This window comes from Leptidea sinapis, chromosome 23 (genome assembly GCF_905404315.1).
Source record: "Leptidea sinapis chromosome 23, ilLepSina1.1, whole genome shotgun sequence".
Lineage (NCBI taxonomy): Eukaryota > Metazoa > Arthropoda > Insecta > Lepidoptera > Pieridae > Leptidea > Leptidea sinapis.
Window position 1 is genome coordinate 12,716,904 of NC_066287.1, and position 20,860 is coordinate 12,737,763.

Sequence of the window (20,860 nt, forward strand, 5' to 3'; positions counted from 1 at the left end):
CGACCATGGCGAAACCCGTATTGACGGTCGTTGATCAACTGGTGACCCTCTAGATATACCAAGAGCTGACGGCTAATTATGCTCTCCATGATTTTGGAAAGCAGGGAGGTAATAGCAATAGGCCTGTAGTTTGCCGAACTGTCTCCTTTTATTTGGATCGGATGGACTTTCATGAGTACGCACTACGCCTTTTGAATATGAGTGTACACGTTCTAAGCACGATTGGAGAAATACCATCCGGCCCGCTCGAGTTTCTGACGTCCAACGAAAACAGAGCTCGCCGAACAGTTTTCTGCCTGTCTGTCAAGAGTCGAGTGGGAGGCGAAAAGGCTGGTTGAAGTTACCAAGAGCAGCTTTCGACAACGACCAGAACTTGCGTGTTCCAGTCGGGTAACTGGAAAGCTGCTCGCCGATTTTGACAACGTGCTTCAATTTCGCGCGGGCGATTTGCCGCTTAAAGAATCTGGATTGATGGAATCTCTTATTATGCACGTGTGTGTTGTAGTTCGGTTTTTGGCACTAAGACCGATATAATAATATAACTTAACCAAGTATGTTGAAGATATATTTATTATAATTAATGTATGTTATAAGGTTTTTAATTTTTAATTCTAATTCCTAATTCCACCGCAGTCCTAATGTGACAACAGTTTCCGTATTAACGTACAATAAACAATTAGACTCACAATCTCCTATTAAAGGGTTATTACAATTGTCCGAGTGGCGTTGTGTATAAGTTTAAACATTTAACATAAAATATTCATACAAATTAATACCTTATTTGGTGGCAGTGGGAAATATCTGCGATTTGTTTTTTTTTTTTTTTTATTTTACTCGGCCAGTCAACGCAGTCTATTTGGCACATGCATGTGTCTCTTATTTTCTATTTATGCTAGCTCTGTGCTCTTCTGTTAAATAGAGTGATATTGACTTACAATATACTAGCGTATAAACTTACAATATATAGCGTGTAAATAGAGAGAATATGCCTTACGAAGATCAAGAGAATCTTTTATGTTTTTATTTTGATTGAGAAGTCGTAAACATCCAGCCACGGTTGGCGTTAGCGCCTTACTATTTTAATATTAAGCCACTCGGTAACATACACATTGACTTGAAATATGAGTGGTCACAAATTACAGGTGGTCAAGTCGTTTACACGTTAGTATATTATAAGTATATGGTTATCACCATAGTCTAAGAGTGATATAGTTACTCAAAATACTCTATTAAAACCACAGAGTAAAGAAGTACGTACGTATTAAGCTCAGATATTATGAAATTATTGTGTTGGCAGCTTAGAAGTATTAATATTGTAAGGTTGGCAGATATGTAATACTGTCATGACGTTATCATAAGTGTAAAAGCATATAATTGCAGATTTAATTTAATATTTAACTACACTGGAGTTATCCAAAATTTACAGTTAGCATATTAATTTGTTAAAAAATTCAACAATGTTTTGAAATATATCTAGCGCGTATATAGTGTATGTTTTTGTGTTTTGTTTAATTTCGATGTCGGCATGAGTGAAGCAAACTTTCATCAGGAATCAAGCAATTGTAAATCAATAGATGTGTACATATTTAGAAACGGTCAGCAAAACTCACCACCCAGGAAGTATCATCTTCATTCAGATGAGCTCAATATGTGGGAGACAACTCTGGCAAATCTGGCTCAATCGCAATATGGCTCTGGGTAACTTTCAGTTATTCGATATCTTTAGCAAAAGTATTGTATTTTTAGCAGCGACAAGAAAATTTATTAACATCTAAATCTAAGTAACTCATTTATATATATTTATATTATCTCTGGATCTGATGTCGGTGACGTCAAATCGTTACATTGTTACGGTGTGCAAAACAAGCATTACTAGAATATTATTATTAATAAATAAACTACGAATTTTTTTTCAGTAGTATAGATTTATGTAAAGAACTATTATAGCGACACAGAGCAATAGGAACTACATAACTATTAAAACAAAAGTCTAAACGTAACAATAAAAACTTCAAAAACAAAACAGTGGTAGCACGAAAATACTACAACATGTACCTAACGGTAATTAAACTGTTAACCGTACTTACGCAACAGGACGACCTCGATGGGGTGAAAGGGGAACGGGAGGGGGAATCAGTTCCCTCATGAACTGACAGCGGAACAGAAGTGGGCTCGCGTGGAAGGTGCTCACAGATGCTAATGAATTTCGACCACGGCCATTCTAATATTGTTTATGACATTGTCACAGGAGACGAAAGGTGGATTAAATTGTATTGAATCCGAAAAAAAACAGCAATCTTGTGAATTGTTGAAAATGAGAACAGGCCAACAAAAGTGAGGCAGGCGAGAAACGTTGGTAAAAATATAATCGCATTTTTCTTCTCAGCACAATTCCACTTGAAGATCAAAAGTGCGTTAATGTCGAGTGGTATTCCACAATTTGTTTACCCAGGGTGTTAAAAAAAGCCGCCTTCTCCTACATGATGAAAACGCTTCTTCACACATGGCCAAGTCATTTTTGGCTAACGAAAAAGTACAACTCCTCACCCATTCTGCACATAGCCCCGACATAGCAATGTGATTTCTGTATTTTCCCCAAAAGTCAAAGATTTGATGAGAGGTTTCAATTTTACCTATTCCGAAGAGGCAGTGATAGCGTCCAATCAGCACGTAGAAAACATGCCTTCTGTGGTCTGCCTATTTTCAAAAATGGTTCGATCGCATGTAAAAATACTTAAAATATACAGGAGAGTATGAAAAGCAATAAACATAATAATTTGGTTATAACATGTTGTTTTTTTAAGTTACGCAAAACTTTTGGTGTGACCTACGTATTACTACTCTAAATAACATATTTTTTGTTTCCAATAATGCAAAAAGAAAATTACATCGGATAGTAATCTTGTTTTAGTAATCAATTATTATTGGTTGATAATTATTTTAACCTTTAAATACGATTTCTATGCTTTGATCACCCGCCTCTGCCCTGTGATCAAGATCACGTCCTATTAACGCCTTAAGCAGGGGTTCAGTATATTATATTAATATGCATTTAATTAACTAAGGTCTTTCATATCAAGAGGTATGATTAAGAATTCTGAGATATCTTAAAACAGCACACAAAAATTTACAACTTCGTTTTTATGTTACACGTCTTTAGTTTGTGCTCAATCCTTATTCGGTCTGTAACAAGCAAGCTCATTCTTTCTCTCATTCATATTACAAAGACTGAATGTTTATAAAATTGAGATAAAATATAGTAGTAATATGTGTTTTTAAAACTTGTAGGTATTTACATATAGAGCTGTTTACGTTGGAAGGCAAAAAAGTCCAAGGTCCTTTAGAATTGGCAAATGAAAAGGCTTACGTGGCTGTGAAACCATCTGATGTTTTTATCAAAGCTGGTTATGAAAAATACCTACTCAGAGCTTCAAGGTATAAAAGAAAAGAAAACAGACACAAATTATTATTTCCAAGTAGAGCTAGTGATGTATTTGTATAGTATTTGTCTGAAAGTATGAGATCAAAGTAAGGTTCGTATGAAATTATATAATTCAATTCTGAAGGAAGGTTATAGCTTATTATGATTTCGGTGAGAATATTACATAAACACCGAAAATTTGAGCAAAAGTATATGATTGTACATAAATTACTATTTTTTAGATCATGGGAAAAAAGACAGGATAAGTTAAAGGCAGCCCAAGGTAATAATTAACACAATAGTGAATTAAACCAATTTACAAAGAAACTCTAATTTTATTGGTTTCATGTTTTCAGAGAAATCTGTTGCCATCGTAGATGGAAAGTCCAAAAGTGGGAACATCAAAAAAGTTGTAGGTATATGTATGATAAATTAATTTGTTCATTTTATATTTCAGTATTACAATGTATAAAGCCTTAAAGGTACTTTCTTTAGGTTGAAAAAGGCATTTGTAAAATGAAGAATAATACTCTAACAAAATCAGCTCCAAGCAAAGTACTCGAAAAATTTAATGTCCCAATTGACACTAACAGAAAAACGATCGAAAAGAAAAATGAACTGAAAGCAAAAATAAATGTTTTAAAAAATAATTCAGTTAATAATTCGCTTAACTCGGGGAGATACTCGTCAATGAATAATTCATTAATTAAAACACCCAATAAGTTTACCAGAAATGCATTGAGTAAGAAAAATGATCAAAACAACCAACCTGAAGTAAATATAATTCTAATAAATGATGCAGTTCCGGAAACGCAAATTGATCAAACTTGTAAGTGTGCGGTAACGAACGATTCAACAAAAGATGACCCTTCACAAAAAATTAATACTAGTGAAATTATAAACGAAATAGTTGATCAAAATGTATATAACAATCGCAATAGTGAAACACCGTCTGCGTTTGTCGACGCTGAGAATAATTCTAGTGAATGCAAAACAGTTGAGAATATGCTCAATAAAATAACCGAAGAACCTAATGCAATAGAATTTTCAGAAGTTCAAACTAATTCTCAAGTTATGAAAGTTCATAAGGAACCAAAGCAACTTTCATTACATGATGTCAAAGAGCCTAAAACTCATATCAGTTGCACAACCTTGATAGATCAAAATTCAAACGAAAATGGGCACGTCATTACACTTAACCTAAATATTAAATTAAAGGATTACAGGAAAGATACCATTTCATTTAATAAAGAGAAAAATAATATGTCTTATTGCGAAAAAGAGTCCCAAACCAACGTAGAAGTTAGCATTGAAGAGAACCTCTTTAGTATGAACAAGCAATTGGAAACCAAAAGTGAAAATCGCTCATGCATATGTCCACTTACAGATTTGGAATTAACTAAAGTTATAGTTATACGATGTTTATGTAATGGTTCTCGAGAGGAATCGAAAAACTTTTCAGATGATCAAAACATTGTGATACCAAATTCAGCGATAGTAAATGAGGCAAATACTTCTCTTGGCAAGCAAATTAGCACATCAGACAAGTATTTGAAATATTTATGGAATAATATTAATATATTTTGTAACTCTTAGTAAGTTTAATATGTACATTCCCATTTTAGATACCAAAACGAGCAAGTAGTAAAATATGGGGCGTCACAAGAAGGAAGTATAACAGAACCTCCAAATGACGAAAAATTTACTTCAAAAAAAGTAGAAACAATAGCAAATGAAATTGACCAAAGAAAGCAAAGTATAAGTCTAAATAACAATCATGAAAATTCAACATTAAAGACGGGACAAATCATATCAAAGGTTGACGAAATAACGAAACAATTAACTCAAAACGCCGACATCGAAAATTGTACCTCAAATAATATGACCGATGATGCACACAGACAGAAATCTGCCACATTAGTTTTGGAAACTTGTCATGCATTTGCTCAAACTGATTGGAGTCATACAATAGTAAGACAAAGAATTGTTTTTAACATTTTTAGCTAATGTAATATGATACTAATATATGCTAATTTTATATTAGCACGTTGAAACAGTGTAACAACATTTATTATAATCATATAAAATCATTAATATTAGGTTGTCTAGCGTTAATATTTCAATTATGATCATCATTTTTTTATAATTTAATTTAAATCTAATAATTTTTTGAGCAAATTTATATAATTGCAGGTTGAGGCAAGACAAAATGAAAATGGTCAATATACGTTTCATCTTCCCTCTTTGCAGAGGTTAAAACAACTAAATTTGTAAAGACATTAATATAGAATTCAGTATTGATCATGTGTGTGTTTTAGTTTGGTTGAATAACTCTGAAGTGTTTTGCGATAAGAAAAAAAACATCTTTAAAATGAAAAAGCGAAAAAAATTCTAACCTTCGAGAGACAATTATTGTGGAATACTAAATACAGAAAAATACTTAAACACCAAAGGAAATTCAAATTATACTGTATACATTAATAAGGTTTAAATACAGATTGATAAATTAAACAATAAAAATATATCCTAAGAGGAATATTTTGAGAACTTTGTCCGTAGAGCAGCTGTTGGATTTGGTACTCCTCGAGTTTTTTGGCTAAAATGTTAAGGGCTTTTGGTCTAATGTACTTCGTTTGTTTCTCGGTGAAATACCGCAATTTTCGTGGTGACATCTGGTACATTATCTGCAACGTTTAAGTACAATCTTTTATTATGCAACAAAAAAGTAAATCTTTGTGTGCACCGCACCACACACATAATAGGATAAGTATTATGAGAAAAGAGACATATTGGGTTGATGCTATAAAGATACCGTATAATAATTATTATAAGAATATGTAATAGGATCTATGCCTTAACCAATGACGTTCTAAACATATAGACAGACCACGTCGTATAAAAACAAAGCCGAAATATGGCACATACCACAAATAACACCACACTAAGCTTCGACAGCTATATCTCTACATTGCCGCATTTACTCCAGAAGGTTAAAACATTCTTGGTTAATAAGCAGCAATGTAAAACATTTATACAGTTCAGGTTACGTATGTTGAATTTGGAACCCGATTCGGACAGGGATACGACTGAGGAGAAAAGTGTGCTTACATTGTCTTTAAGCAAACTTTTGTTTTTCTGCTATATGTCCTTATATGTATAGAACGTTGGACCATAACAGTGGAAACATGACCTGAATCATAATGTAAAGTAAATAAAATACGTGGATCTTAATTGTTCCACAATACTTATGTTCAGCCGCACATTACCGGAGAGTTACACTAATTTTGCACTTCTCGACAACGAGCGACTAATAATTAATATGCGATGCAATGTTACACCTTAGATTAAGGATTGGTCTCCGCTGCGCTCCAACTAGATACCGTACTACCGAAGAACAATAACTTTTTTATTACGGCAAATTTGTACTGCAGTGTGTATTACCTCTTTGTAAAGATGCTTGTGTGCGTTGCATCTTGACACTCAATGGCATCGTTCAAATTTTCTAACTTATAAACGCCTCGTGTTATTTTATACTGGAATTTATAAAATACAAAATACTTAGATACTGATGATGTGATTCCAGTGTCTTTCTTATTTCATGAAGTGTTATTATTTTTACAAAGTTTTACTACGCCACCAGGCATTTAAGTTTTAATTATAAGCAAAGTTTAACAAAACATATGGCACGTCGACTTCACACATTGTTCGAGACTGGCTCAAGTACGTCCACTTTGGCGAAGTATTAGTTGCTGCAATTTGCTACTACGCTTGCGGTATCTAGTTGGAGCGCAATGGAGACCCATCCTTAATCTAAGGTTGTACCCTATTTTTTGCTTATTGTCACTTATTGAAACGTCAATCTTGATTCAAGACAAAGCGATTTCAGCAATACATTTTAGCACGCTCGCAATACATAGCATACAAAGTTTACTTGAACAATAGAATTTTTCAAATATCTGTCGAAGCTTTCATGGAAAAGTATGAATAAAAGGATCAAAATCAAATTTGTTAGAATATGTCAACGTTTACGTTAAATGTTACGATAACGACAGCGACAGATGTTGAACACGATCAAACATATTGAACGTCGAGTATCCAGCGGTTTATAACTACTGTATAATAATATACATTTTAAATTTTGATTAAAATTACAAAACTATAATTTGTTGTGTTGATTATAATATGTTTTAAGCTTTGTTTTAAACTTTCTTTTACTGGTTTATATGCTCTATTGTGTTATATAACTTACATGGCTTGACAGCCCCACCATAGCGCTTGGATTAATAGCAGCTAGATCAGGTCCCCTTACTTCAGTCAACAATAATCCCAGTCGCGCTACTTCGCGTGCAGTCCAGCTGTAGGACTTTCCTAACACCTGAAAAAAAAATAAGCACAATATCACAGTTCAAGGCAATATAGCCTTACAGTGTTTCAAGGTGGGACAAATAATAATATTTAAACCAAATACTTTTAAAATAATTAAAACCCATGTAATTTGTAACTCTATTATTAAAAGAAGTGACTTTTCTATCATTTCTTTATTTAAACAATATGTTATGTTTTTAAGTGATAACCCTCACTAACACAGGATTAATACACAAATAAAATTTGAAAAACAAAATTTTATGAACGATGCGGGATTCGAACCTACGACCTCCGGCGTTCCGTGCCAGTGCTCTAATCGACTGAGCTAACCGTTCGAGTACCTATTAAAAGAAGTGACTTTTCTATCATTTCTTTATTTAAACAATATGTTATGTTTTTAAGTGATAACCCTCACTAACACAGGATTAATACACAAATAAAATTTGAAAAACAAAATTTTATGAACGATGCGGGATTCGAACCTACGACCTCCGGCGTTCCGTGCCAGTGCTCTAATCGACTGAGCTAACCGTTCGAGTACCGCCTCGTTATAAAATTCTGTTTGCATTGTTCAACTCTCAGGTTGTGGCTTCATCTACAGGATCTACTTTACAGTTGATAACCTGCTCAAGCCTGCTCATCAATTTGTATATTAGGAAATTGACTTGAGATGTCGCTCTTGTAAATCTAGATTTACAGGGTTTTAAGAACCTTTAAATGAAAATACCTGCGTTTGAGTCATCAGTGCCAGATAGAACCGACGCTGTAGGGGGTCACACGCACGTATGTGATAGAAGAACTGTAAATTGAAGATATATTATAAACAGTTACTTTTTTGATATACTTCGTGGTCAATAACATCGATCTAAGAAGCGAATATGAACATGATGCGGTATTCGTCTTGGCTCGGGTGTGATTGGAGTGCAGTGCGAGTACGGGCGAGAGCAGCCGGGCACTGGGCAGGCAGGTCATTGGGCAGTCGGGGAAAAACTATCGAGCGAGGCGGTTGTGTCGCACGCGCACGCCGGGAACACCGCGATCTTATAACGTAATCGCTGTGTTAGTGAAGTGATCCTACTTCTACGATTGTAAACTGCTTACTGAAAACTTTGGATTGACTGGTTTTATACCGTGTGTATGTTACACTGTTTCACTTGGTATCGTGTTCAACGCCCACAACAATGGACAACCAGGAGGATCCCGACCATCTGTCCGGCCTCGCCCCTGTATATAGAAGCTGGCAAACGAGCAAGAGGCTCGTGATGGGGAGCGGTGAGGCAACCGCCCGGGCCAGTGGACATCCGCAGCACCAGGGGATTGACCTGTTGTGTGTTGACGACCTTTAAGGTGAAAGCATATTCTATATTATTTTTGAAGGTCCCTGAGTCATATCGATCGGGAAAATAGCAGCCGGTAATTGATTCTACAAAGTGGCTGTGTGACGCAAGAAATTTCTTACAGAATACGCGGTGGTATAGTGACAGACGTTAACATGATGCGGGTGGATTTTGACGTAATGACTGGTGGGGGATGTCGGCTTCCAGCAGTCAAATTGAAGCCGAACGCTTCCCTTAATAAATGCTTAAAGTGATAAACTCACAAAATTAAATAAAGGTAAATAATGCACTCCAACTTCAAGGAGAACTCCATTCAAAAACATTGAACTCGCTAACACTGGAAAAATGCATACATTATTTTTGGTGGTCTACGTTTAAACGTGACTTTGGCCGAATTGTGGTGCCCCTTCCACGGAAGCTACTATAGGTAGAATGGAATAGTAATTAAAATGATAATATGTTTTATTTAAGGGCTTTATAATAAAAGGAAAACAAACTTCCTTAAAAGCTGACAGCACTTCTGTAATTGTTCTGTTGCTGCGACCATTGATCACATACCATCAGGTATACGTATGTTTGTAGGACTGATATTCAAAATGAAATGACATTTTATTTTATTTATTTAAATTGCGTTACATGCGACTACTAAACAAAATTGTCGACTAAATTATCACATGCACCTCGTAAGGTATAGCAATGAACAACAGAGGGGCACACATTCAAATATTTTTTTCCTCTGAGTATTCATTATTAGGATAGTACTTCTTTCCAAAAGTAACTTTTTCAAAGAACTTATGAATTTGTTAATATTGGTGGTTTTGGTAACTTATTATACATTTTATGATAGTGGGTAAGGACCGGAACTATGTAATGTATCGTCCCGGAAGCCACACACAAGGTAGCTCATTCCACAGCTTTGTAGTACGTGAAAAAAAGCTCCTTGAAAACTGCACTGTGGAGGACCGCCACACATCCAGATGGTGAGTCTGAAAGTTGAAACCAAAATAGCCTTATGCATATAAAATTAACATTTATATTACCTAACACGCCTAATGATGATACCAAGAGAAACTTTAATTAAAGGAATACCATATAATGAACAAGAAACACACACCTGCTGAGAAAGTCGTAAAAAGGTACTCTCAGGAAGTTTCCTCATTAACGTCATTGGCACGCCACACAGGAGATTGTTCATCATGTTCAGATATTCAGGATGTTGCCAGTTTTTATTCAACTTTATGTATGCGCTGGCAACCACACCAACCTAAGATGTATAAGTATAAATATTAATCTCCGTAAGTTCTTTGGCAAATTCTTCTTTTAGACTTTGGTATATTATTTATTATATTTTACATGAGCTCCTGTTTGCGCAATTAAAGCACTCACTTGAGTCCATTTTGCGTATTGAACGCACATATTGACAAATCTAAACTAGCCTCGTATTTTTGGAGTGTCACCTCATCTAAACGCTAGTGTATTTTATTGAAAGGTTCCCTTTCGTATCGACCTAGAAACGCGGGACAGGTTTCACTGTCTGATTGTACGAAGAACATTCCTTGTTTGTGGCGTGTGGTGTGGTACCAGGATTTGGCGCCAGGAATCGTACTAAGCAGATATTTGGAACTCCCTCAATGATAATTGCGCCAGCAGTATACCTGATGTCTGTCGAGGTCCGGATGTGTCCCGATGTAGTTCAAGATGCGCGGGTCACTGAGATTGAGCCGCGCTATTTCTTTGCCACCTACATACTTAAACAGTGGATGAAACCGAGCCAGGGTTTCGTATGTAACGTCAATTGCGTGTGTTTTGCCTTTTACAATGAACCACGTCATTGCAAGTTTCTCGCGTGGCAAAATCAGCATTGAAATCGTCCTCGCCTGAAAACAAAATATATATATCAGGAATAACAACAGATATACGGTTTATAAAAGTTTCATTTGCGTGTATCTAAAAGGTATGTAACCTTCGAACATAATTTTCAACCAAAATCCATGTCAATTACTTCATACTTGTAGGTATATTTGCACATGACTTGCTCACGTATTAGAGGGACGATGATATTCAAACTTTTTCTTGTAATTTGCTATTGTTGAGTCGAAATGATCAACGCCGTTCACATTCTGTTGCAACACTAGAGGAATCACAGGAGCGTTGCTGGCCTTTAAGAAATGTTTACGCGCATACGCCTGCACATTTGCATCGTCCAGGTTTAGGTGGAATTTATAGGCGCATAGTCATCGAGATGCGGATACTAGCCCGTTTATACCATAATATACCAAGAATTCCACCATTCACGGATTTCAGCTTTTTAATTTTAGTTTTTTTATGGAGAAGGAAGACAAATGAGCGTACGGGTCATCTGGTATTTAGTGATCACCGCCGCCCACATTCTCTTGCAACACCAAAGGACACACAGAAGCGTTGCCAGCTGTTAAGAAAGGTGTACGCGTACCATGTCGTATCGTACCAGAAACACCGCACAAGGAAGCTCATTGCACAGCTTTGTTGTATGTGGAAGAAAGAACCGCACTATAGAGGACGCCACACATCAAGATGGTGGGGGTGATATCCTAATTTGTGGCATGTTGTGCGAAGGTGGAGATCGCTGCACGCGGTCAAATGGTTCTAGCTTATCCTGGGGTGCGCCAGACGAGAGATGACAGCAATAGTAGTGATAATAAAGTTAAAAAATAAGCATACAGAACGTAGAATGTAATCTCCTGGGATACGTGCTATGTCATCGAGATCACCGTTAAGGAATATGGCGAGGGCGTTAACAGCTGTTTGCATGTAGTCATCCGTTATTTCCAGCTGACAATAGCCTGGATGCATGTATTCTGGCAAAGGCAGGTGAACTCCGCTTCTGTTTAGAAATAACTCACTCCTGTGACAAAAAAGATAGCAATATATTACTGCGGTGCCTTGCTGATATTTTCATCTAGGATTTAAGATTGCAAAATACGATAATATACTTTTATACCACAGACTTAAAATATAAGAGAAGATATGAGAAAAGAATATCTTCAATAGAGATAACAGCAAGTTTAATAAGGAAAGCGTGCCTACAGTTAATGTCACCTATTTTGATAGGCATTAAGCTCCTTAATATTATGAATATTAAAGCAAGAAGTAACCAGTGTATGTTGCCAGTGACGACTTGCGGTACACAGACATGCTCACTTACTGTGAACCTGATGAGAAAGCTGAACTGTCATGATCGCTCAAAGAGGAATGGAAAGAGCTATCCTCGCAGTTGCCCTGTCAGATTGAAGCAGAAATGAGGAGATCCATAGGAGAACCAGAGTTACCAACATAGCCCAAACGATTGCAAAACTGATGTGGCAGTGAGCAGGGCATATAGTTCGACGGACAGATGGCCATTGGGTCAGCAAGTCCTTGAATGGTGACCATGTACCGCAAGACACAGTGTTGGTAGGTCCCCCACAAGATGGAACGATGATCTGGTCAAGATCGTCGGACTAGGTTGGATGAGGGCAGCGCAGGACCGATTGTCGTGGAGATCTTTGGGAAGGACTTTGTCCAGCAGTGGACGTCTTCCGGCTTATATGATGATGAATAATATAGCATCGCATATCCCCCGTCGTAAATGTGCTACATGACTCAAATAAATATGTGGAGCCTGCCCACATTCGAAGCAGCTCCGTATTCAACCCTTTAAGGAGTTGCTCAATAAAAGCTAAAAATTAATACAATTGTTTTTTATTTTACCTAAATAGTTTTCCATTCGGGGCATGTATTTGGAAGTCGTCCTCAATAGCTGAGAAATTTGATCTCAATCGTTCGTCATAAACTATAACAATGAACATTTAATTAACTGTTTTAAATTACAGTTTTAGTTTTGACAAATCATAGACCTACGATAAACAACTAGACTCACTATCATGCTCAAAAATTGTCTGAAGCAAAACTCTGTTTCATTTGTGTTTACCACGCTTTAAGTATAACGCCACGAAATAACAAAGTGTTCAGTGAAAAACTAATATAATAAACAAAAAAACTAAAAAAAGAAATAGACATTGACACTTAAGATCGCGACCATTCATCTAGTAAATTTATGAATTTATAAATATAAATCACTCAGATATTATAATACTAGTCTTGTAACTTTCCTCGAAACTAAATTAAAGCTAATTCTGATTTCCTCTTAGTATTCTCAAATATTACCAGTGGGAGGCACCTTTACACAGGATGCCGGCTAGATTATGGATACCACCAGTGGGTGGTTCCTTTGCACAGGAAGCCGGTTTGATTATGGGTACCACAACGGCGCCTATTTCTGCCGTTAAGCAGTAATGTGTAAACATTATTGTTTCGGTCTGAAGGGCGCCGTGGCTGGCTAGTGAAGAAGAATCCTGAGCGGGAAAACCTACATTTGGTAGTACCTACAACAACAGCTCACATAAAATATGAAACTCACCTTTAACGGATTCTCTTCCGAAAAGAATGCTATTCATTTCAAATATAAAAGTTACATAGGGATCTGAAAAGAAAATATGTTTTTGTTTGATTCACGCGAGTGTTACACATTTAAATAAAACACTTTTAAAGGATTATTTTACACGCGGTAATTGTAACTGTGTTTTTACGTAAGATTTTTGTGTAAAAGTTACATTTTTATTATTATTTCAGTTAACCTGATCTGACAAGGTCACGAACGTCGGGTTAACTAAAATAATATAGAAAATGTTATTTTACCCAAAAATCTAATGAAAAAAGACATTTACAATTACCGCGTGTAATTTAATCTTTTAAAAGGTGTTTTATTTAAAAGAATAAAATATGTATTACATTTTAAGTTTTTAAAATATAATCGTTACTATAAAACGTCATCGCAAAGAGTTGTTTTATGACAATCAGCGGATAGGTAAACTCGTAATTTGGTGCTACACTTAAAAGGATTTCCACAACACAACAGTCAACCGAATAGTAAACCATAAATACTTATTGTACAGAATGTTGATACCATTTCCCAATTGAGCTCAAATCTAGTTAGTTTTACCTTTAGTTTGTTGAGATATCTTCATTGTGGTTGCAGTTGATATCGACGTTATTAATTTACTTAATTTCTCTCCAATTGAGTTATTTTGCTTGCGACCAACCCTTTCGACTCCTTCATAAGTAGCACACGTGAACTCTGTTAAATTATGACGAACTGTAGCATCTGTAGCTTCATTTAATACACCAATAACATTAATTACAGATAATTCATTTTTAATTCACATATTCAACTCGCTCACAGTACTTCAGTCATTTTGACATTAATCCTGTCCATCCATCCGCGACCAAGTCACACTCAGGGTATGCGTTCAGGTGAACGTTGAGCGCGGTGAGGGTGCAGGGTACAGGTGACTGTGCGGGGTACAGGTGACTGTGCGGGGTACAGGTGACTGTGCGGGGTACAGGTGACTGTGCGTGCATTAATATACGCCTCTGTGAAACCACAAACAGTTCATGCCCACGGTTACGAAGGTATTTGTTCGAACCAAAAAACCGACACAGGTTATCACTTAACTCGGGAGCATGGTACGATTACCATGAAAAGCTTTACAGGCAGTAGTAAGCTGTCGGTACTTCCGCCGAACTTCCGAAGAATTATAATTCACCCAATTAGAATCCAGAAGATATTTGGTTGGATATAGGTAAGGATAATATCCGTATATCTGTTTATAAAGGTACCTCAGAAATACCTTCATACGGGTTCCACATGCCGGCGCTAGATTCTAACTTTGATATAACTAGTGCGCTGTAGATCAGGCGGATGATATTTGCGTGGTAAAAATCCCTTGCATTTGTAAGAATGAAGCCGAGGCGCCTGTGAAGTTCTCTTGCCAGAGCAATAACATGGTCATGAAAGTTCAGTTTATGATCAAATATGACTCACAAGTCTTTGATGCTTACATACATAGTCCTATTGACTATTTGACCATCGACTATATCATACTCGTAAAGTTATATTACCATAATAAAATGACACATTTCACATTTCACAACACATGTATACTCGTATCACAAATTAACCGAAGGTTTTTTATGAAATGGGGACACAAACTATCGTACGACGGTTTGAAAACCCAGCGCAAAGAAGTTGATTTGTGTAAACAACTTTGGCTGTACGCGGAGTAGTTCCGATGAAATGTGACTGCTGACAAAAACATGAGGATACAAAAGGATGATATTATTGTTTGTGGTGTGTGCTCACCTTTAGATTCATCGTATCCTAAATGTGGTATTGTGAACAGCTGATTTGAGTAGCCCTTAGTAATGTCAATATGAAACAAAGTTATAATACACCACGTTAACAATACCATGATAGACATATAGACTTAATATGTTGTCTAAAGCTTAAGACGAGATCAATTTGAATCTATATGGCCATGACGTTATGTATATCAGTAGGTAGTGTTGTACACGTTATAATATATTATAAAGAACGTTACTAAACTTCCAAGGATCTTAACAGAGATAAATTCGACAGGAGATTGTGTTAGTTTATGTATCAATAAAACGAAATACGAACATACGTCTGAAACCTAGCGACATTACCGACGGTTCATACCCACTCTGTGCAAGGCAATCCATATTATATGAACCTCGACAAAATACGTTTGTGAAGTAACGGGACATGATCGGAGTTTCCATTATAAACGAGTTTCAAAAATATTTAAGTTGCAGCAATGTTTTGTAGGGCCAGAGCAGTTGTAATTCAAATAGTAATTAAAATAAAAACAAATAAAAGACTAAATAATAATTAAATAATTTAAAAAAAATATTACTCAGAACTTTTAATATTTAAATTTGAAAATCCATAATAAAAAAAATTATTATTAATTTCAATTTATTTTTGAAACTTATTTTAAATAATACACCTATTAATTATACATAAATATTACCAGTGGAAGGCTCCTTTGCATAATATGCCGGCTAGATTATAGGTACCACAATGCCGCTTTTTTCTGCAGTCAAGGTGTGTATGTCTTAAGGTGACAAGCGAAATTGTAGTGTTTTTGAGAATTTTTCGGTTCCTCAAGAATCCTGAGCGGCACTGCATTGTTATGGGCAGGGCGAATTAATACCATCAGCTGAACGTCCCGCTCGTCTCGTCCCTTACTGTCATAAAAAAAGGGAAACACTATTTCAACAATGTATATACACATTGAACACTAAATCCATTCAATTTCACCTATAAGATGTACACAGCACTAATGTTGCACAATACGTCAGCTGTATAGCTACAGATATACTGCTATAAGCATTTCGGTGACGTGATTTCACCCATTCAAAAAGTGCCCAACGCGGCTAAAGAAGTTTTCACTAACATATAACAATTAACATGGAAACAGCATTATTAGCCTAAACAAAACAGTTTTTTTATGGCTTGGTTAACTCATTAAATGTATAATAGAATTTTGACTGTAAGACGAATTTTATTCATATTATATGGGTTATATATAAGTAAAATTCGCTTAACGTGACGTTTATATTCTTTGAATATGTTCAAAATAGCAAGTTGCGGGCACCAAGAGACAAGAGACCGTTTGTATTTATATGTCTATTATTACATATTATAGTATTGAGTATAGATCAAACCTTAACTATAGTCAGCTATATAACTATTTCATAAAGTCTAATGACTATAAATTAAAAACAATAATTTAAAAAGTTACCCATAAGTGCATTTCAAAACTATCCATATCAATATTATGTTTATCTGTTAATATGTATCATAATAATTGAAGACGTAAGTGTATGAAAGTGATAAGTCACATAATTCTAAATTGGAGTAAATCGAGATTAAAATTTTAATTTTATTTTTTGACCTAGGTCGCTACGAAACTGATTTTTGTACTAAACTATGATTCGAAATTGTGTAAATAACGTCAAATACTTATGGTGTGATAGCAATTAAACACATATTATAATTATTATTATATAATTTAAAAAAAACTGAACATAACTCCTTTTTCCATAAACAAAAGGAAACTTTACAGCACTCTTCACTATTAAAAATTAGGTTTTATAGGAATATAGGTAAACATTGTCCTAATTTTTCTTATACCTAAATAAAAACGTAAACTTTTAGCAGAGATCACTTGTGTGCAATGTCTTCATAAAATAAAAATATTACTTCTGGCTTAAAATGGACTCATAAAAGTAGCGATATTCTGGCTTCACATACTTAAGTTGGTCTCGGACATTCTCTTTTTTTTCCGATGATACAGTACCATATTTACCGCATATTTTCCCATTTTTTCCAAAAAAAAGGTAGCTCTTTGAAGGGTGTCAATTCGTCGGATGTTTCTTTGTATAATCATCCACGCGTATCCATTTAATACCATCCCTAAAACTTACTTTTCTATTGTTGACATCTTTTTTCCTGTTAATCAAATTTAGTTTCTCCTGTAGCTCACCAATTTTCCTGAAATTTTCAGTCATATCGATCACAGTATTATTACGAGAAACACAGGAAACTTGTGGTCAATTAATTTGAAATATCCTTTTAAGATAAGATATTGATAAAGTGCAATCATATTAAAGTTTTTGTTTTGTTCAGCGCATGAATCTGACCAAATCAATAAGTGATCTTTGTTTTGGCAACTTGGATAGACCTCCACAAATCTTAGAAGTGCGCTTGCGACTTCAAAACTTCCACGATCCGCTACATCTTCAGTCCATGTACAACAGACGGCTTTTTCCTTTCCTCCATCATTAACATGAATACCTAGATTATAAAATCACAGTTGGCGTAAGTAGAACGCTTTTGTAGTTGTCAGTTTTAGCAACGGCATTGTTTGTTGTAAATCAATCGTAATGTACACAATGTCTTCATTCCGGGTTGGTTCTTTCCTGTCGATTTTCATTGTTTCAACAGCAGCATAATAATTTGACTTATGTTCATCATTTGATTCTCCAGCATCGCATGTAGCACAAGTATCACTCCTTGGGTAACCAAAAGACAAATAAAATTCTGTTACAATAATTTTGTTATATGAACTTTTCTTGACGCGATATTTGTCAGGTAAGTCCTCATTTTGACACATTGTCAGGTACGCATCTTCGTCACATTCAGCAATGGTGACAAATAAAGTGTGTACATATTTTTGTTTCGGGAGTAATGAGACTGTTCAGCAGGAAAACTCGATATGTGTGCTTTGATACGTTGGGTAACGTCATCATCCATCTTGTGTGGACGATTCTGATGTCAACCTCTCCTATCTGCTTTTGGTGCTGAAAGTCCATCCTTGTTATCTTTTATAATGAGATCAATTTTTTTTGCGACCTATATGTTATATTCCACACAAACCTACTTGCATACTTCTTTCGTAATTCCCTGGTTTTTCACATAAAACTTGTACGAAGCAGATTTATGCTTTCTAGCGTTACTGCGTGGTCTTGCAACAGGCTTACTCACAATACTGTTGAATAATAAGGCATTCTTACTATTAGAATCCATTGAATAATAGCCGCTTAAAATAGATTGCCGATCTTTAAGTGAAAGTTACTGGAGCATTTAAGACTGCATTTCTCGTGACATAAAATCCCTTCCTGAATGTTTTTTTTCGGAACTGCCTCTCCTTTGTAATTCTTATATCCCTTTCCCTGTGCTCTAGCTATAGCTGCGGACTTTTTCTTCCCTGATAATTCATTTCTGGGGCGTTTTTTGAATTTGCTTACTTTGGGTGGGAATATCTTACATTTTTTTGGCACATTAGTTTCCTCCAAATTTTCACGTTGGTGTTGGCTACTAGTAGAGGGAATAATAAGATATTATTTCCCTGTACTATCAGCATGCTCGCTTATGCTACAAGAACTAGAGCTCGAGGGACTTTCCGGAATAAAAATATCATCACTACCCGAAGAAAGAAGTAAAATATTGGAGTGTAACGTAGCGTGTGTTAGCGTAACGACCTATTGAAACCACGTAATAATAATATAGAAGAGTAATTATAGTACAGAATAATATATTACAATAGTTTAGAAGACAATAAAGAAGTGTTGAACTGTTCACATTTACATTGAAATTAAACTTGTTCCATTATGTCTGCATTACATGTGAATTGTTAAATTTTACTATAGACACTGTGATAATATCAATTCCAAAAGTTTATTAACTCACTATGTGAAGTTATCAATTGAATCTGTGTCTATCAAACAGAGGGTAACCACAAATAAGAGCACACGTCACCCGTTTGAATCACAAATAATTCTCATTTATACTATTAATTTCGTCAGTTCGATAACCGCGTCTGTGGCGTATCGGTATCTAAAGTATACTTGAGATCCGCAGGGCCGTGGTTCGTATCACACCCGTCGGTCAAGATTTTCTTTTCCATTTTTATTTTAATTTGGACTTTATCAATAATAACTACATCGAAACCGTCACAAAAATATGGTTGGAACTTGTGAAGCGTGTAGAGAGCACATTAGTGTTACCGTAAAACGTATAAAATGTACTCAATGCAATTGCATGTTTCATTCCGAATGCGTCCGATTTACGGGGGACTCGACATCGTCTAGACCACAATGGAAGTGCCCAAACTGTGTGGCAATTGCAAGGAAAGGCGGAGACAATAGTAACACACCGATCCGCGCAGACAAATCGAGTAAAGTAGCACGCTTGACACGCACTGACTCTGCCGATCCGACGATATCCGTTTGTGACGACCCAAAGGCAACTACAGCCGCCAATTCTATGTTAATTGGTCGTTTTGAAAGTATCTTAGACGCTAAGTTGAAAACAATTAAGGATGAAATTGTTGAAGAATTGAAATCGACAGTCTTTACTGAACTAAAAAATGAAATAGTTTCTTTGTCTTCAGAGCTCTCCCAACTTCAGGTTGCACAAAATCATCTACAGTCAGAAAATGACCAGCTAAAAAGCGATGTATGCACGTTACAAGCTCGTGTCACCTTTTCTGAGGATCAGCTTTCCGACTTACGCTCTCAGTTTGGTAGGCAACAGCAACAGGGTAGAATTAATAATCTAGAAATCGTAGGACTGCCCCAGATGACTAGCGAATCGCCCACCGATCTAGTGTTGAAAATAGTGGAGTACGCCGGCGTCGAACTCAAGCCAGATGACATCTAATTTGCGCACCGTATCCAGCCCCAGAGACCCACAGCAGGAAGGCCTAAACCCATTGTTGTGAAATGAGGGACCGAATGTGTAAAGATAAATAACTGTCGGGTTTAAAAATAATAAAAGGGTATTTGCACAAAAGATATAGGGTTCAGTGGACTGGAGAAAAAATTTTTCGTGAACGAGCACCTGACACCAGAAAACAAACAGCTTCTTAAAAAAACTAAAAGTTTCGCACAAAAAGAAGCATTCAAGTTTGTATGGGTTAGGAACTACAACATTTTTTTACGAAAAAACGAAGAATCATATAGAATCAAATAGAATAAGCATACGAACGGAAAACGATCTGATCAAGTTGAAGTGATCTTCTACAAAATGTCTCATGCTACATCCACATTAAACACAAACACGAAAACACACCACAACAAACATATTTCACTACACTTTCAACAACAATTATCATCGCACAAGCTTAATATAACCGCCAGATATTACAATATCATCTTAGGAACAGTCATAAATCAAAACCACGCACATTACTCATTAAATAATCATATCCCTACAATTTTTTATTATTATAATATATTGGTACATTCTCTAAACTCACAGGCGTTAATCCTTTAAGTGTCTTATATCAAA

General features: G+C 35.7%; 2 protein-coding genes across 5 annotated transcripts; one reads left to right on the forward strand and one right to left on the reverse strand.

The window, feature by feature from the left end:
• Positions 1-1,329: 1,329 nt before the first annotated feature.
• On the forward strand, positions 1,330-5,731 carry LOC126971107 (putative leucine-rich repeat-containing protein DDB_G0290503). Of its 4 annotated transcripts, none has more exons than XM_050817261.1 (7): positions 1,330-1,698; positions 3,289-3,435; positions 3,664-3,704; positions 3,778-3,837; positions 3,917-4,968; positions 5,047-5,392; positions 5,615-5,731. In XM_050817261.1, exons 5-7 carry the CDS (start codon positions 3,938-3,940, stop codon positions 5,693-5,695), a joined length of 1,458 nt encoding a protein of 485 aa, XP_050673218.1. In that variant the 5' UTR covers positions 1,330-1,698; positions 3,289-3,435; positions 3,664-3,704; positions 3,778-3,837; positions 3,917-3,937; the 3' UTR covers positions 5,696-5,731. The 4 variants fall into 4 exon arrangements, with proteins under 4 accessions (XP_050673218.1, XP_050673219.1, XP_050673216.1 ...); XM_050817262.1 differs by having other exon boundaries at positions 3,778-3,833; positions 3,904-4,968; XM_050817259.1 differs by having other exon boundaries at positions 3,778-3,833.
• A 167-nt stretch (positions 5,732-5,898) lies between these two features.
• On the reverse strand, positions 5,899-15,424 carry LOC126971126 (uncharacterized). The gene is made up of 9 exons (XM_050817282.1): positions 15,344-15,424; positions 14,144-14,278; positions 13,562-13,624; positions 12,853-12,934; positions 11,824-12,007; positions 10,779-11,000; positions 8,514-8,585; positions 7,671-7,796; positions 5,899-6,105 (listed from the first exon to the last, which is right to left on the reverse strand). Exons 2-9 carry the CDS (start codon positions 14,166-14,168, stop codon positions 5,899-5,901), a joined length of 981 nt encoding a protein of 326 aa, XP_050673239.1. The 5' UTR covers positions 14,169-14,278; positions 15,344-15,424.
• Positions 15,425-20,860: the final 5,436 nt, after the last annotated feature.